General features: G+C 48.6%; 2 protein-coding genes and 1 long non-coding RNA gene across 6 annotated transcripts in view; 2 read left to right on the forward strand and 1 right to left on the reverse strand.

Moving 5' to 3' along the window:
- The window catches only part of LOC128079852 (uncharacterized), a 63,255-nt gene that overhangs the window by 15,542 nt on the left and 30,684 nt on the right, over positions 1 to 17,029 (reverse strand). For all 4 annotated transcript variants that reach the window (XR_008206334.1, XR_008206336.1, XR_008206333.1 and 1 more), the window contains 4 exons: positions 16,608 to 16,693; positions 12,292 to 12,377; positions 5,088 to 5,173; positions 822 to 853 (listed from right to left, as the gene is read on the reverse strand). This is a non-coding gene — a long non-coding RNA (uncharacterized LOC128079852). The remainder of the gene's footprint in view (positions 1 to 821; positions 854 to 5,087; positions 5,174 to 12,291; positions 12,378 to 16,607; positions 16,694 to 17,029) is intronic.
- Positions 8,610 to 15,682, forward strand: LOC128079846 (T-cell surface glycoprotein CD8 alpha chain-like). The gene is made up of 5 exons (XM_052681435.1): positions 8,610 to 9,024; positions 9,470 to 9,835; positions 10,377 to 10,448; positions 10,606 to 10,738; positions 15,427 to 15,682. The coding sequence occupies exons 1-4, from the start codon at positions 8,979 to 8,981 to the stop codon at positions 10,734 to 10,736; spliced, it is 615 nt and encodes a 204-aa protein (XP_052537395.1). The 5' UTR covers positions 8,610 to 8,978; the 3' UTR covers positions 10,737 to 10,738; positions 15,427 to 15,682.
- The window catches only part of LOC128079839 (T-cell surface glycoprotein CD8 alpha chain-like), a 28,388-nt gene continuing 24,208 nt past the window's right edge, over positions 12,850 to 17,029 (forward strand). Inside the window, exons 1-4 of the mRNA XM_052681420.1 lie at positions 12,850 to 13,087; positions 13,484 to 13,849; positions 14,325 to 14,417; positions 14,574 to 14,614. Of these exons, the coding sequence (XP_052537380.1) occupies positions 13,042 to 13,087; positions 13,484 to 13,849; positions 14,325 to 14,417; positions 14,574 to 14,614 (546 nt within the window). The 5' untranslated portion in view covers positions 12,850 to 13,041. The remainder of the gene's footprint in view (positions 13,088 to 13,483; positions 13,850 to 14,324; positions 14,418 to 14,573; positions 14,615 to 17,029) is intronic.

The following is a 17,029-nucleotide window of genomic DNA, read 5'->3' on the forward strand; positions in this document are numbered from 1 at the left end:
GAAGTCAACTCCCAGCTATATTGAAATATATATGGTTGTCTGAGCAGGGAGCCCTGGTGGGAAATCTCTCCCAGCTTTTCCAACTGAATTCCCCTCTGCAGGGAACGAGATCATTCATCTCAAACTCACGATCTCCTGAGCCCATTCCAAAACATGTCACAATCTCCCATCTCTCCAGGATTTTGTATATCTTCTCCACAGCTATACATCATTGATTAATTGATTCATGAAAATAAATTTAATAAAATTCAATTTCACCACAGTCTTTACTAGTAATACACTGTGATGCGTCTGTTACAAAGGGCAGGAAGAATCTCCAAACCTGAGAGCTCATCTCTCCTGTCCAGCTCTCTCAGTTGCACTATCAGTGCTGCTTATGTTCACTCCTCAGCAGGTAGCACTCTGCACAACTTTGCGTAGGTGGATCTGAAACATCACAGTTGACTCTTGGCTGACTTCAGTTACCCCACTCTAACTGGCTTCACAGCAGCTTTTCTTACTCACCCGAATGCTTACAGGCCCAATGAAATGAGCCCAGCCATAAACAGACAATTTTGGACCAATTTCTCACCAAACAGCACTTTCATCAGACAGCAGGGCCAGGATTCTGGCATCAGGAACAGGGGGAACATTTGCAAAACAGAAACACAACAACACATCAGAAATAACCAGAGAGCCAGGAAATAACACCAGAAGACACAAATAACACCAGCCCAGGGAAACTGTCACTACTGTATGTGCAAAGCTGCAGGAAGCCCAGCACTTACCAATGTGTGAGTGGTCACCTGCAGGCAGCAGCAAGGGCCCTCAGCATTGAGGACCTTTCTGGGCTTTTTTGGCAGGGTGGAAGTCCCTGTGGTTGTAGAATAAAAACACAGAAATTTAAATTAAATAAAAATAAGTCTGCATGAGTCAGGGACATAGGGCTGCAATGATGGCTACCAAATCACAGACCTCCTGCCCTGCACAAGGCGGGTTCTGCACAGAAAGCATGAAGAAGAAATGTGGAGAACAGCTGAGCAGAAGCACTCAGCTACATGGCAGCAATGCATGGACCATGAGACGAGAAGTGCACACGGATCATTTGATAAATGCAATAGAATAAGATATATTAAAATAAAATCCACTGCATAAAATACAACTGCAGTCCACAACAACGGCACAGGACTTCTCCTGGTTATCTGCAAATATGGACATGATGAGAGTGCCCCAAAATGCTCAGACAGCAATTTATGGCTGCTGATTTGATTTCAAGCATGAACACTGTCAGTCAGAGTCTCAAATGTAATCATCACAGCAAACACCATTTGGCATCACCAAAACCAACTCTATTCTGATAAACAGCTTCGAGTTCTAGGTCAACAACTGAAGTACTGCAGAAATCATTCTCTTCTGAATGCCAGCTCTTCACAGCAGAGGATCCTGATGACATCACATCCTCTCCTATAAGTTACACAAGCTGCCTCCAACGTGCAGTGAGCAACATCACCCGCGCTCCGCTGCACCGCCCCGAGGACCATGGCCGGGTCTCCTGCACTGCTCCTCCTGCTCAGCCTGGGGCTCTGTGAGTATGGAAGCGGGAAGGATGCAATTCAGGGCTGCTCAGTGACTGCGGAGGAAAGCGGGAGCGGTGGGACTGCAGTGCGATACGCAGCAAGGGGGATGGATGCTGGACGGGATGGGAAAGGGGAGAGAGGGGCATGTAGCAGCTGTTAGTGGGGAATCACTTGGCAAAGAAGCTGGGAAATGGCAGCAGCCCCAAGCAGGCAGCTGAAGGGCTGCTCTGAAGGGCAGCATCCACCTTGAGAGCTGGATGCCAAAGCTCTCCCTCCACATTCACCTCACAGCCCAGCTCTGCCTGCCTGCCATGCACCGCACCAGCGGGGAAAAGCCCTCTCAAAGGGCCCAGGAGCTCTTCCTGAGCAGCACCTGAGGGGACATGGCCAACTTCTGCCCACAGGCTGCACTGGTGCCCAGGGACAGAGGAACAAGATGGAGGCCAGGTTCCTCAACAGGAATTTGAAGCACCCCCAGGAGGGACAGCGGCTGGAGCTGGAGTGCCTGCGTTACCAGAGGAACAGACCCCTCTTCTGGATCCGACTGGAGAAAGATGGGAGACTTCACTTCATTGTCTCCTGCTACCCATGGTACTCTACCACCTATTATTGGGGTGACAAAAAATCTACGCAGTTTGAGGCATCACTGAGAGACAACACCTTCAGACTGGTGGTGAAGTCCTTCAGGGCACAGGATGAGGGCACCTATTTCTGCGTCAACTACATCAACCAGGAGCTGCACTTCAGCTCTGGACAACCCGCCTTCTTCCCAGGTCAGCAGCAGCTTCACCCACCTCGCTTACACCCACCTCCCCTGCCCCTGCCTTCTCCATCCGCCCATCGCCCACACTCCCCATGTCCCTGCTTCTTTGCCAAGCCGTCTCATCACACACGCTCTGCTCCCCCCCATAGAAGCTCCCTGCCCTCCAGCTCCGCTCGCAGTACCATCAGCCCTCTAAGAGCCAACACCCTCCATATGCTTACAGCACCACAAAAAGAAACTCAGAAATCCCCATGACTTTTAACACGTTTTATAACAGGGATAACAGACAGCTCGCACATACAGAGGGGGCTCATTAGAAATTACGAGCCCAGATCCTTCTGTTTCCAGGGCTGGGCAGCATGTGAAACCATCACTGGTCAAAGGAGACCCTCTAGAAGTTCTTCCTCTTCCGGCCATGTCCAGGCACAGATTGGAGGAAGCTCTTCTGTTGTGCCTCACTGTATTCACTCATTTCTTCTTTCCAGTCACAACTACGGCAGCACCCACCACACACACAGCCACCACCCAGAGCAGCCAGGTCACCACGAAAGACAACGCACAACCGGGCCCAGATGCAGGTAACCCAACTGTAGGGTGGCAGGGGCTCTGCCAGCAGTGCTGCTTTGATCAGAAGAGGCCAAATTAAAGTTTGTGCTGACTACAAGCATTTCAGGACGCAGGCAGATATCAGCAGCTAGGCCTTTCCTCTTTTCTCTCTCTCTTTCTTCCTGCAGGAACAAGCAATGAGAACACACCAAGATTCTACTGTAAAATGGTCATGTGGATTAACCTGGCTGTCACCGGCCTCCTGCTCCTCACGGCCATCACCATCACCATCACACACTGCCAAAGTAAGTCGCACCCTGACACCCTGCAGAGGTTCCTGCAGCCTCACCCCACAGAGCACAGCCTGCTCCCCAGGGGAATGGGCTCCCTGCCTACTGCCCTCATGCAGCCATTGTGTATCCAGGACACAGGGAATGCTGAAGGACTGCTCTTAGAATTTTCTATTCCGTATTTTCCTCCTCACTAGCTTTAGATTCAGAAATATTTATCACATTCTACACTTACAGACAACAAGCTGTAAACAGGTTGTATTGGAGTTCTTACCAGAAATTATAAACAGACAAGAAATCACAAACTGTGTTGACTCTGCCATCCTGATATCACCATCTTGGGGTTGAAATTGCCTGAATTCACAACATTACTCAGCCATTCATTTTGGCCTTTTCACACTGGTCAGGATTACCAGTGAAGATCCATTAATTTCTGTAGCAAGCAGCACTAATGCGAAAGGTGAGATTGTTACACAACAACTGCATTTGCTGATAAATTTCTGGCTCAACATTCTGATTCACTGGAAGAAATCGACAGTAGTGACAGAGAAGCAAAATGGGCAGGTTGATTCTGAAGGGCTTTAAGTCAGCTTACAGCCAACACAGTGCCTTTCACAGACTGCCTAAAAGAGGCACACGGTATTTCAATTTACTGTTTTCGAACTTCAACTGCAAATGCAAGATTGTGATTGAAGAGTAAATTCAGAAATCTTCATTGATGCTTCGGATTCCTTCTTGCTAAATTGGTCAGATGTTCCCATGCTAAGAGCAGGAAGGGTCAGCAGTGCTGCAATCAGCACAGCCACGCGTCACACGCGCTCACCACAAGCCGATCGCTTGCAGGACCAAGCTCAGCGTAAGCAAGCAGTGCTGCGTCGCTGCTCAGCAGAAGGCACACAGGCGTCCTCCTCCAGCACCGCACTGATCCCACCAGCAGCACACACAGCTGCCCTGATGCAGCGCCGCCGTTTGGCTGATCCTGCTCAGGATCACACCCTCAATCACACCCAAAAACTCAGCTCTCATACCCCACCTCTCACTTCTGAAGTCCTACCGATTAAAACCAACTAATTCTTAACACTCTCAGTGTGTTCTTTGGATTCATTCATAGTTCTCATAGGGGCAGAGGGACTGAGCATTCTACAATCAACACCAGTAATGGTTAAATAAAAGAAGTCAACTCCCAGCTATATTCAAATATATATGGTTGTCTGAGCAGGGAGCCCTGGTGGGAAATCTCTCCCAGCTTTTCCAACTGAATTCCCCTCTGCAGGGAACGAGATCATTCATCTCAAACTCACGACCTCCTGAGCCCATTCCAAAACATGTCACAATCTCCCATCTCTCCAGGATTTTGTATATCTTCTCCACAGCTATACATCATTGATTAATTGATTCATGAAAATAAATAAAAATCAATTTCACCACAGTCTTTACTAGTAATATATTGTGATGCGTCTGTTACAAAGGGCAGGAAGAATCTCCAAACCTGAGAGCTCATCTCTCCTGTCCAGCTCTCTCAGTTGCACTATCAGTGCTGCTGATGTTCACTCCTCAGCAGGTAGCACTCTGCACAACTTTGTGTAGGTGGATCTGAAACATCACAGTTGACTCTTGGCTGACTTCAGTTACCCCACTCTAACTGGCTTCACAGCAGCTTTTCTTACTCACCCAAATGCTTACAGGCCCAATTAAATAAGCCCAGCCATAAACAGACAATTTTGGACCAATTTCTCACCAAACAGCACTTTCATCAGACAGCAGGGCCAGGATTCTGGCATCAGGAACAGGGGGAACATTTGCAAAACAGAAACAACAATACATCAGAAATAACCAGAGAGCCAGGAAATAACACCAGAAGACACAAATAACACCAGCCCAGGGAAACTGTCACTGCTGTATGTGCAAAGCTGCAGGAAGCCCAGCACTTACCAATGTGTGAGTGGTCACCTGCAGGCAGCAGCAAGGGCCCTCAGCATTGAGGACCTTTCTGGGCTTTTTTGGCAGGGTGGAAGTCCCTGTGGTTGTAGAACAAAAACTCAAGAATTTAAATTAAATAAAAATAAGTCTGCATGAGTCAGGGCCATGGGGGTGTAGTGATGGCTACCAGATCACAGACCTCCTGCCCTGCACAAGGCGGGTTCTGCACAGAAAGCATGAAGAAGAAATGTGGAGAACAGCTGAGCTGAAGCACTCAGCTACATGGCAGCAATGCATGGACCATGAGATGAGAAGCACACATGGATCAATTGATAAATGCAATAGAATAAGATATATTAAAATAAAATTCACTGCATAAAGTACATCATGAAGTCCACAACTATGGCTTTGGACTTCTCCTTGTTATCTGCAAATATGGACATGATGAGAGTGCCTCAAATGGCTCAGACAGCAGTTTGTAGCTACTGATATGATTTCAAGCATGAACACTGTCAGTCAGAGTCTCACATGAAGTCACCATAGCAAACACCGTTTGTCATCACCAAATTAAAGTTTGTCCTGGCTACAAGCATTTCAGGATGCAGGCAGATATCAGCAGCAAGGCCATTCCTCTTTCCTCTCTCTCTTTCTTCCTGCAGGAACAAGCAACAAGCACACAACAAGATTCTACTGTAAAAAGGTCATGTGGATTAACCTGGCTGTCACCGGCCTCCTGCTCCTCACTGCCATCACCATCACCATCACGCACTGCCAAAGTAAGTCGCACCCTGACACCCTGCAGAGGTTCCTGCAGCCTCACACCACAGAGCACAGCCTGCTCCTACAGGGGAATTGGCTCCCTGCCTACTGCCCTCATGCAGCCACTGCGTATCCAGGACACAGGGAATGCTGAAGGACTGCTCTTAGAATATTTTTTTCCATATTTTCCTCCTCACTAGCTTTAGATTCAGAAATATTTACCATATTCTACACTTACAGACAACAAGCTGTAAACAGGTTGTATTGCACTTCTTAACAGAAATAATAAACAGACAAGAAATCACAAACTGTGTTGACTCGGCCATCCTGATATCATCAAACTGGGGTTGAAATTGCCTGAATCCAAAACGTTATTCAACCGTTTATTTTGGCCTTTTCACACTGGTCAGGATTACCAGTGAAGATCCATTAGCTGCATTAATTTCCCCAGCATGCAGCACTAATGCTGAAGGTGAGATTGTTACACAACATCTGCATTTGCTGATAAATTTCTGGCTCAACATTCTGATTCACTGGAAGAAATCGACAGTAGTGACAGAGAAGTAAAATGGGCAGGTTGATTCTGAAGGGTTCAAGTCAGCTTATAGCCAACACAGTGCCTTTCACAGACTCTGCCTAAAAGTAGTACTCGGTATTTCAATTTACTGTTTTCAAACTTGAACTGCAAATGCAAGATTGTAATTGAAGAGTAAATTCAGAAATCTTCATTGATGCTTCAGATTCCTCCTTGCTAAATGGGTCAGATGCTAAGAGCAGGAAGGGTCAGCAGTGCTGCAATCAGCACAGCCACGCGTCACACGCGCTCACCACAAGCCGATCGCTTGCAGGACCAAGCTCAGCGTAAGCAAGCAGTGCTGCGTCGCTGCTCAGCAGAAGGCACACAGGCGTCCTCCTCCAGCACCGCACTGATCCCACCAGCAGCACACACAGCTGCCCTGATGCAGCGCCGCCGTATGGCTGATCCTGCTCAGGATCACACCTTCAATCACACCCAAAACTCAGCTCTCATACCTCAACCTCCCTCTCACTTCCAAGGTCTTCCCAAATAAACTCTTCTAACTCTTAATGCTCTCAGTGTGATCTGTGGTTTCATTCACAATTTCCAGAGGGGCAGAACGACTGATCATGCCACAATCAACAGCAGTATTGCTTCAAAAAAAGAAAAAAATCCAGTCCAAACTACATTGAAATATATATGTCTGTCTGAGCAGGGATCCATGGTGGGAAATCTCTCCCAGCCTTTTCAACTGAAAGCCCCACAGCAAGCACTGAGGCTAGTGGCCTCCTGCAGAAACCAGCTCCATCTGTGAGCCACAAGGACCAAGAGGAAGGGCAGCTCTGTGTTTAGGAGGGAAACTTCTGGGTACCTGTTAGGTAGCTGGGAATGACCCACAGTAGAATCACACTGTCACAGGGAGAAAAGAGGGAAGAAAGACATCCACACTGAGGCAGGCAATAGCCCTTCCTGGCTTATCCTGCAGTCCAGCTGTAGAGCTTCTCCTCACACGACTCTGAACATGAGATGCCGTGGGTAGGCAACCGTGCTCCATGGCAGGGAGAGAATCCAGTCCCAGAAATGTGCAAACATCCTCATTTGCCAGCAGCTCCCCTTCCAGATCAACCATTCTGATCCTCAGAAATCAGGAATTTTCCTACTTTGGTCACAGTCCCAGTGTAAGGCAGAAGCAGATTGCTTCAGCACCTCACAAAATACGGGACAACATCAGCCATCCACAAGGCATGGCCATCGGTTCAGCTCCTCATCCCATTGCAAAGGCAGCACGGATTCTGCTTTGGTTGAGGAGAAGAAACTGACAACAGGAAGAGCCTACGCAAGCAGTATAACATACGTGTCTTGCTGGGAAATGGATGGAGGCCTAAGAGTCCACAGTTCTGACGTGCTTGATGGGATTTCAAGGATCAAGTTGTGTTCTGTAATAGATTAACCCTCTTTCTCTTCTTTTTGCAACACATCTGATCAACTTCAGGCCAACCTCACATGTCTTACAGCCTCATAATACCTTGTTCCTTCTGTTTCACAGACCTCAGCAGGCCTCACTCCGGCTTTCTGCTCTCACCACAGTGCTTGGAGGCTCAATGAGATGAGCCCACTTCCCAAACACTTTCCGCTCATTTGCTCACACAACTGTGGTTCCAGCAGTCAGAACTGCCTGGCTTGTTAACATCCAGAGGGTTTTCTTGCAAAGCTAATAGAACAGTGCCTCACACGTTGTCAGAACATAGCAGGAAAGCCAGAAAATCCCCAGGGAAGAAGCAAATAACACCAGCCTCGAGGAACCGTTGTGACTGTATGTGCAAAGCTGCAGGAAGACAAAATGCTTAGCAGTGTGTGAGGTCACTTACAGACAGCGGGCAGCCTCAGAGTGTTAAAACAGGTACAGTGGGACGGTTGTTCTTTACTCTAGAAAGGGCGGAAGCGCCTGTGGTTGAAGAAGAAAACCAAAAGGACATTATAAAGACATAAACTCAGCATACTACTGGGACAGATGGCTGTCTTGATCAATGCCATACCACAGAGCTCCTGCCTTGCACACAGCAGCTTCTGCAGAGAAACCAGAAAGAGATGCAGAGACCAGCTGAGCTGCAGAACTCAGCTACATGTCAGCAGTGCACGGATTCTGAGATAACGTGCAGATGGATAGGTGCTGTAACCCATTCCCAGGTATTCTTTAACCTGTAACTTGAATAAAATAAAATACAATCTCCCTAAGAAAAACAACAAGATGTCCATACCCATGGCCCCAGTCTTGTCCTTGTTTTCTGCCGACCTGGATGTGAAGTGAGTGGGAAATATCAGCCTGTGGTGGTTCACCCAATTTCGATAAGGATCACTGCCAATCTAATCTCAGCTGAAGACACTGCAGCAAAATCCCTGAGGCACCATTAAAAACAACACTATCACGATAAATGAGCCCAAGTTCTGGATCACAATGAAGTGCTGCCGAAATCTTTTCTCACTGTGTTTCACATGAGAGGCTGAACAATGGCTCTTCACAGCAGAGGGTCCTGATGACATCACATCCTCTCCTATAAGTTACACAAGCTGCCTCCAACGTGCAGTGAGCAACATCACCCGCGCTCCGCTGCACCGCCCCGAGGACCATGGCCGGGTCTCCTGCACTGCTCCTCCTGCTCAGCCTGTGGCTCTGTGAGTATGGAAGCGGGAAGGATGCAATTCAGGGCTGCTCAGTGACTGCGCAGGGAAGTGGGAGCGGTGGGACTGCAGTGCGATACGCAGCAGGAACAGAGCCTGTTCAGACAGGTGTGAGACAGGAGGGGATGGGGAAGGGGAGAGAGGGGGCATGTAGCAGTTTTTAAGGGGGAATCACCTGGCAAAGAAGCTGGGAAATGGCAGCAGCCCAGAGGAGGCAGCTGAAGGACTTCTGTGAAAGACAGCATCCATCTGAAGAGCCCGGCGCTCTCAACACTGAGTCCCCAGGGACTCCAGCACAGCACCCATGCATTTACATTAACCTCGCAGCCCAGCTGCCTGCCTGCCACACACCACACCTGTGCGGAAGAGCCCTCCTCAAAGGCCTCAGGAGCTCTTCCTGAGCAGCACCTGAGGGGACATGGCCAACTTCTGCCCACAGGCTGCACTGGTGCCCAGGGACAGAGGAACACGATGGAGGCCAGGTTCCTCAACAGGAATTTGAAGCACCCCCAGGAGGGACAGCAGCTGGAGCTGGAGTGCCTGCGTTATGAGAGAAACAGACCCCTCTTCTGGATCCGCCTGGACAAGAGTGGGAACCTTCACTCCATCTCCAGTACCCATTCCTATTCTACCACCTTGCAGGAGAGTGAGAAAACAGCACCAAACTTTGAGGCGTTATGGAGAGGAAGCTTCTATCGGCTGGTGGTGAAGAGCTTCACAAGGCAGGATGAGGGCACCTATTTCTGCGTCAACTACATCAACCCGGTGCTGCACTTCAGCTCTGGACAACCCGCCTTCTTCCCAGGTCAGCAGCAGCTTCACCCACCTCGCTTACACCCACCTCCCCTGCCCCTGCCTTCTCCATCCGCCCATCGCCCACACTCCCCATGTCCCTGCTTCTTTGCCAAGCCGTCTCATCACACACGCTCTGCTCCTCCCCAGAGAGGCTCCCTGCCCACCAGCTCTGCTCTGACGGATATCAGTTACAAAGTCCACAGCCACCTCCTTCCTCTCCTCACATAATCCTGAATGTCCTGACAGCCTCCCTATGTTTACAGCACCTCAAACAGTCACTCACCGGTGAGGTGGAGGTTGCAGTGTGGAAAGAAAAGTTTCCCAGGTCTCTCAAAACATTGTTCCTGATAAGAAAGATCTCTAAGTGTGCTGCCAAGGAATTAGGAACCCTAGGACTTCTCTTTCCATCCTTGGGCATTGTTACAGTGCAACACTTTTCAAAATGGGTCCTACAAATTCCCTGTGTTGCCTGTGTACTGAAGGGATGGCAGAAGGCAGATTTATGGCATATTGCTGAATTCATCCATTTCTCCTTACTGTCACAACAACAGCAGCACCCACTGCCACCAACCAGAGCAGCAAGGTCAACACGAAAGACAACTCGCAACAGGGCCCGCATGCAGGTAACCCAGCAGTGGGGATGCAGGGGCTCTGCCAGCAGTGCTGCTTTGGGTATAAGAGGCCAAATTAAAGTGCGTGCTGGCTACAAGCATTTCAGGATGCAGGCAGATGTCAGCAGCTTGGCCTTTCCTCTTTCCGCTCTCTCCTTTCTTCTTGAAGGAGCAAGCAATGAGAACATGCCGAGTTTCTACTGTGAAGTAGTCATGTGGGTGAACCTGGCTTGTGCCTGCTTCCTGCTCCTCACTGCCATCACCATCACCATCACGCACTGCAGAGGGAATCGCCAGTGAAAGTAAGTGCCAGTGAAGATCCATGAGCTGCATTAATATCTGCAGCAAGCAGCACAAATGCTGAAGGAGAGATTGTTACACAACAACTGCATTCACTGCTAAATTTTTGGCTCAGCGTTGTAGTTCACCAAAAGCAATTCACAGTAATTGCAGAGAAGCAAAAAGGGGAGGAGTATCGTAAAGGGAGGTCAATCCTGACGGTCTCTAAGTCAGCTTATAGGTACCACAGTGCCTTTAAAAACCTCAGCTTTTATTTACAACTGGGTATTTTTCTTCATTGTCAAACCTCAATTTCACAGGCACGATTGTGATTGAAGAGTAAATTCAGAAATCTTCATTAATAATTTTGATTCCTCCTTGCTAAATTGGTCAGATGTTCCCATGCTAAGAGCAGGAAGGGTCAGCAGTGCTGCAATCAGCACAGCCACGCGTCACACGCGCTCACCACAAGCCGATCGCTTGCAGGACCAAGCTCAGCGTAAGCAAGCAGTGCTGCGTCGCTGCTCAGCAGAAGGCACACAGGCGTCTTCCTCCAGCACCGCACTGATCCCACCAGCAGCACACACAGCTGCCCTGATGCAGCGCCGCCGTTTGGCTGCTCCTGCTCAGGATCACACCTTCAATCACACCCAAAACTCAGCTCTCATACCCCACCTCCCACTTCTGAGTTACTCCCGATTAAAACCAACTCATTCTTAACCCTCTCAGTGTGTTCTTTGGATTCATTCACAGTTCTCATAGAGGCAGAGGGACTGAGCATTCTACAATCAACACCAGTAATGGTTAAATAAAAGAAGTCGACTCCCAGCTATATTGAAATATATATGGTTGTCTGAGCAGGGAGCCCTGGTGGGAAATCTCTCCCAGCTTTTCCAACTGAATTCCCCTCTGCAGGGAACGAGATCATTCATCTCAAACTCACGACCTCCTGAGCCCATTCCAAAACATGTCACAATCTCCCATCTCTCCAGGATTTTGTATATCTTCTCCACAGCTATACATCATTGATTAATTGATTCATGAAAATAAATAAAAAACAATTTCACCACAGTCTTTACTAGTAATATATTGTGATGCGACTGTTACAACGGGCAGGAAGAATCTCCAAACCTGAGAGCTCATCTCTCCTGTCCAGCTCTCTCAGTTGCACTATCAGTGCTGCTGATGTTCACTCCTCAGCAGGTAGCACTCTGCACAACTTTGGATAGGTGGATCTGAAACATCACAGTTGACTCTTGGCTGACTTCAGTTACCCCACTCTACCTGGCTTCACAGCAGCTTTTCTTACTCACCCAAATGCTTTCAGGCCCAATGAAATGAGCCCAGCCATAAACAGACAATTTTGGCCCAATTTCTCACCAAACAGCACTTTCATCAGACAGCAGGGCCAGGATTCTGGCATCAGGAACAGGGGGAACATTTGCAAAACAGAAACACAACAACACATCAGAAATAACCAGAGAGCCAGGAAATAACACCAGAAGACACAAATAACACCAGCCCAGGGAAACTGTCACTACTGTATGTGCAAAGCTGCAGGAAGCCCAGCACTTACCAATGTGTGAGTGGTCACCTGCAGGCAGCAGCAAGGGCCCTCAGCATTGAGGACCTTTCTGGGCTTTTTTGGCAGGGTGGAAGTCCCTGTGGTTGTAGAACAAAAACACAGAAATTTAAATTAAAGAAAATAAGTCTGCATGAGTCAGGGACATAGGGCTGCAGTGATGGCTACCAGATCACAGACCTCCTGCCCTGCACAAGGCGGGTTCTGCACAGAAAGTATGAAGAAGAAATGTGGAGAACAGCTGAGCAGAAGCACTCAGCTACATGGCAGCAATGCATGGACCATGAGACGAGAAGTGCACACGGATCATTTGATAAATGCAATAGAATAAGATATATTAAAATAAAATCCACTGCATAAAATGCAACTGCAGTCCACAACAACGGCACAGGACTTCTCCTGGTTATCTGCAAATATGGACATGATGAGAGTGCCCCAGAATGCTCAGACAGCAATTTATGGCTGCTGATTTGATTTCAAGCATGAACACTGTCAGTCAGAGTCTCAAATGTAATCATCACAGCAAACACCATTTGGCATCACCAAAACCAACTCTATTCTGATAAACAGCTTCGAGTTCTAGGTCAACAACTGAAGTACTGCAGAAATCATTCTTTTCTGAATGCCAGCTCTTCACAGCAGAGGATCCTGATGACATCACATCCTCTCCTATAAGTTACACAAGCTGCCTCCAACGTGCAGTGAGAAACATCACCCGCGCTCCGCTGCACCGCCCCGAGGACCATGGCCGGGTCTCCTGCACTGCTCCTCCTGCTCAGCCTGGGGCTCTGTGAGTATGGAAGCGGGAAGGATGCAATTCAGGGCTGCTCAGTGACTGCGCAGGGAAGTGGGAGCAGTGAAACTGCAGTGTGTTACGTAGCAAGGGGGATGGATGCCGGACGGGATGGGAAAGGGGAGAGAGGGGCATGTAGGAGCTGTTAGTGGGGAATCACCTGGCAAAGAAGCTGGGAAATGGCAGCAGCCCCAAGCAGGCAGCTGAAGGGCTGCTCTGAAGGGCAGCATCCACCTCGAGAGCTGGATGCCAAAGCTCCCCTTCCGCATTCCCCCTCACAACCCAGCTGCCTGCCTGCGACTCACTGCTCTGGTGGGGAAGAGCCCTGCCCAAAGGCCCCAGGAGCTCCTTCTGAGCAGCACCTGAGGGGACATGGCCGACTTCTGCCCACAGGCTGCACTGGTGCCCAGGAACAGAGGAACAAGATGGAGGCCAGGTTCCTCAACAGGAATTTGAAGCACCCCCAGCAGGGAGAGCGGCTGGAGCTGGAGTGCCTGCATAATGAGAGATACAGACCTCTCTTCTGGATCCGACTGGAGAAAGATGGGAGACTTCACTTCATTGCCTCCTACTACCCATGGTACTCTACCACCTATTATTGGGGTGACAAAAAATCTACACAGTTTGAGGCATCACTGAGGGACACCTTCAGACTGGTGGTGAAGTCCTTCAGGGCACAGGATGAGGGCACCTATTTCTGCGTCAGCGACATCAACCAGGTGCTGCACTTCAGCTCTGGACAACCCGCCTTCTTCCCAGGTCAGCAGCAGCTTCATCCACCTCGCTTACACCCACCTCCCCTGCCCCTGCCTTCTCCATCCGCCCATCGCCCACACTCCCCATGTCCCTGCTTCTTTGCCAAGCCGTCTCATCACACACACTCTGCTCCCCCCCATAGATGCTCCCTGCCCTCCAGCTCCGCTCGCAGTACCATCAGCCCTCTAAGAGCCAACACCCTCCATATGCTTACAGCACCACAAAAAGAAACTCAGAAATCCCCATGACTTTTAACACGTTTTATAACAGGGATAACAGACAGCTCGCACATACAGAGGGGGCTCATTAGAAATTACGAGCCCAGATCCTTCTGTTTCCAGGGCTGGGCAGCATGTGAAACCATCACTGGTCAAAGGAGACCCTCTAGAAGTTCTTCCTCTTCTGGCCATGTCCAGACACAGATTGGAGGAAGCTCTTCTGTTGTGCCTCACTGTATTCAGTCATTTCTTCTTTCCAGTCACATCTACGGCAGCACCCACCACACACACAGCCACCACCCAGAGCAGCCAGGTCACCACGAAAGACAACGCACAACCGGGCCCTCATGCAGGTAACCCAACTGTAGGGTGGCAGGGGCTCTGCCAGCAGTGCTGCTTTGATCAGAAGAGGCCAAATTAAAGTTTGTGCTGACTACAAGCATTTCAGGACGCAGGCAGATATCAGCAGCTAGGCCTTTCCTCTTTCCTCTCTCTCTTTCTTCCTGCAGGAACAAGCAATGAGAACACACCAAGATTCTACTGTAAAATGGTCATGTGGATTAACCTGGCTGTCACCGGCCTCCTGCTCCTCACGGCCATCACCATCACCATCACGCACTGCCAAAGTAAGTCGCACCCTGACACCCTGCAGAGGTTCCTGCAGCCTCACCCCACAGAGCACAGCCTGCTCCCCAGGGGAATTGGCTCCCTGCCTACTGCCCTCATGCAGCCATTGTGTATCCAGGACACAGGGAATGCTGAAGGACTGCTCTTAGAATATTTTTTTCCATATTTTCCTCCTCACTAGCTTTAGATTCAGAAATATTTATCACATTCTACACTTACAGACAACAAGCTGTAAACAGGTTGTATTGGAGTTCTTACCAGAAATTATAAACAGACAAGAAATCACAAACTGTGTTGACTCTGCCATCCTGATATCACCATCTTGGGGTTGAAATTGCCTGAATTCACAACATTACTCAGCCATTCATTTTGGCCTTTTCACACTGGTCAGGATTACCAGTGAAGATCCATTAATTTCTGTAGCAAGCAGCACTAATGCGAAAGGTGAGATTGTTACACAACAACTGCATTTGCTGATAAATTTCTGGCTCAACATTCTGATTCACTGGAAGAAATCGACAGTAGTGACAGAGAAGCAAAATGGGCAGGTTGATTCTGAAGGGCTTTAAGTCAGCTTACAGCCAACACAGTGCCTTTCACAGACTGCCTAAAAGAGGCACACGGTATTTCAATTTACTGTTTTCGAACTTCAACTGCAAATGCAAGATTGTGATTGAAGAGTAAATTCAGAAATCTTCATTGATGCTTCGGATTCCTTCTTGCTAAATTGGTCAGATGTTCCCATGCTAAGAGCAGGAAGGGTCAGCAGTGCTGCAATCAGCACAGCCACGCGTCACACGCGCTCACCACAAGCCGATCGCTTGCAGGACCAAGCTCAGCGTAAGCAAGCAGTGCTGCGTCGCTGCTCAGCAGAAGGCACACAGGCGTCCTCCTCCAGCACCGCACTGATCCCACCAGCAGCACACACAGCTGCCCTGATGCAGCGCCGCCGTTTGGCTGATCCTGCTCAGGATCACACCCTCAATCACACCCAAAAACTCAGCTCTCATACCCCACCTCTCACTTCTGAAGTCCTACCGATTAAAACCAACTAATTCTTAACACTCTCAGTGTGTTCTTTGGATTCATTCATAGTTCTCATAGGGGCAGAGGGACTGAGCATTCTACAATCAACACCAGTAATGGTTAAATAAAAGAAGTCAACTCCCAGCTATATTCAAATATATATGGTTGTCTGAGCAGGGAGCCCTGGTGGGAAATCTCTCCCAGCTTTTCCAACTGAATTCCCCTCTGCAGGGAACGAGATCATTCATCTCAAACTCACGACCTCCTGAGCCCATTCCAAAACATGTCACAATCTCCCATCTCTCCAGGATTTTGTATATCTTCTCCACAGCTATACATCATTGATTAATTGATTCATGAAAATAAATAAAAATCAATTTCACCACAGTCTTTACTAGTAATATATTGTGATGCGTCTGTTACAAAGGGCAGGAAGAATCTCCAAACCTGAGAGCTCATCTCTCCTGTCCAGCTCTCTCAGTTGCACTATCAGTGCTGCTGATGTTCACTCCTCAGCAGGTAGCACTCTGCACAACTTTGTGTAGGTGGATCTGAAACATCACAGTTGACTCTTGGCTGACTTCAGTTACCCCACTCTAACTGGCTTCACAGCAGCTTTTCTTACTCACCCAAATGCTTACAGGCCCAATTAAATAAGCCCAGCCATAAACAGACAATTTTGGACCAATTTCTCACCAAACAGCACTTTCATCAGACAGCAGGGCCAGGATTCTGGCATCAGGAACAGGGGGAACATTTGCAAAACAGAAACAACAATACATCAGAAATAACCAGAGAGCCAGGAAATAACACCAGAAGACACAAATAACACCAGCCCAGGGAAACTGTCACTGCTGTATGTGCAAAGCTGCAGGAAGCCCAGCACTTACCAATGTGTGAGTGGTCACCTGCAGGCAGCAGCAAGGGCCCTCAGCATTGAGGACCTTTCTGGGCTTTTTTGGCAGGGTGGAAGTCCCTGTGGTTGTAGAACAAAAACTCAAGAATTTAAATTAAATAAAAATAAGTCTGCATGAGTCAGGGCCATGGGGGTGTAGTGATGGCTACCAGATCACAGACCTCCTGCCCTGCACAAGGCGGGTTCTGCACAGAAAGCATGAAGAAGAAATGTGGAGAACAGCTGAGCTGAAGCACTCAGCTACATGGCAGCAATGCATGGACCATGAGATGAGAAGCACACATGGATCAATTGATAAATGCAATAGAATAAGATATATTAAAATAAAATTCACTGCATAAAGTACATCATGAAGTCCACAACTATGGCTTTGGACTTCTCCTTGTTATCTGCAAA

Source organism: Tympanuchus pallidicinctus, unplaced genomic scaffold (assembly GCF_026119805.1).
Source record: "Tympanuchus pallidicinctus isolate F22 unplaced genomic scaffold, pur_lepc_1.0 scaffold2, whole genome shotgun sequence".
NCBI lineage: Eukaryota > Metazoa > Chordata > Aves > Galliformes > Phasianidae > Tympanuchus > Tympanuchus pallidicinctus.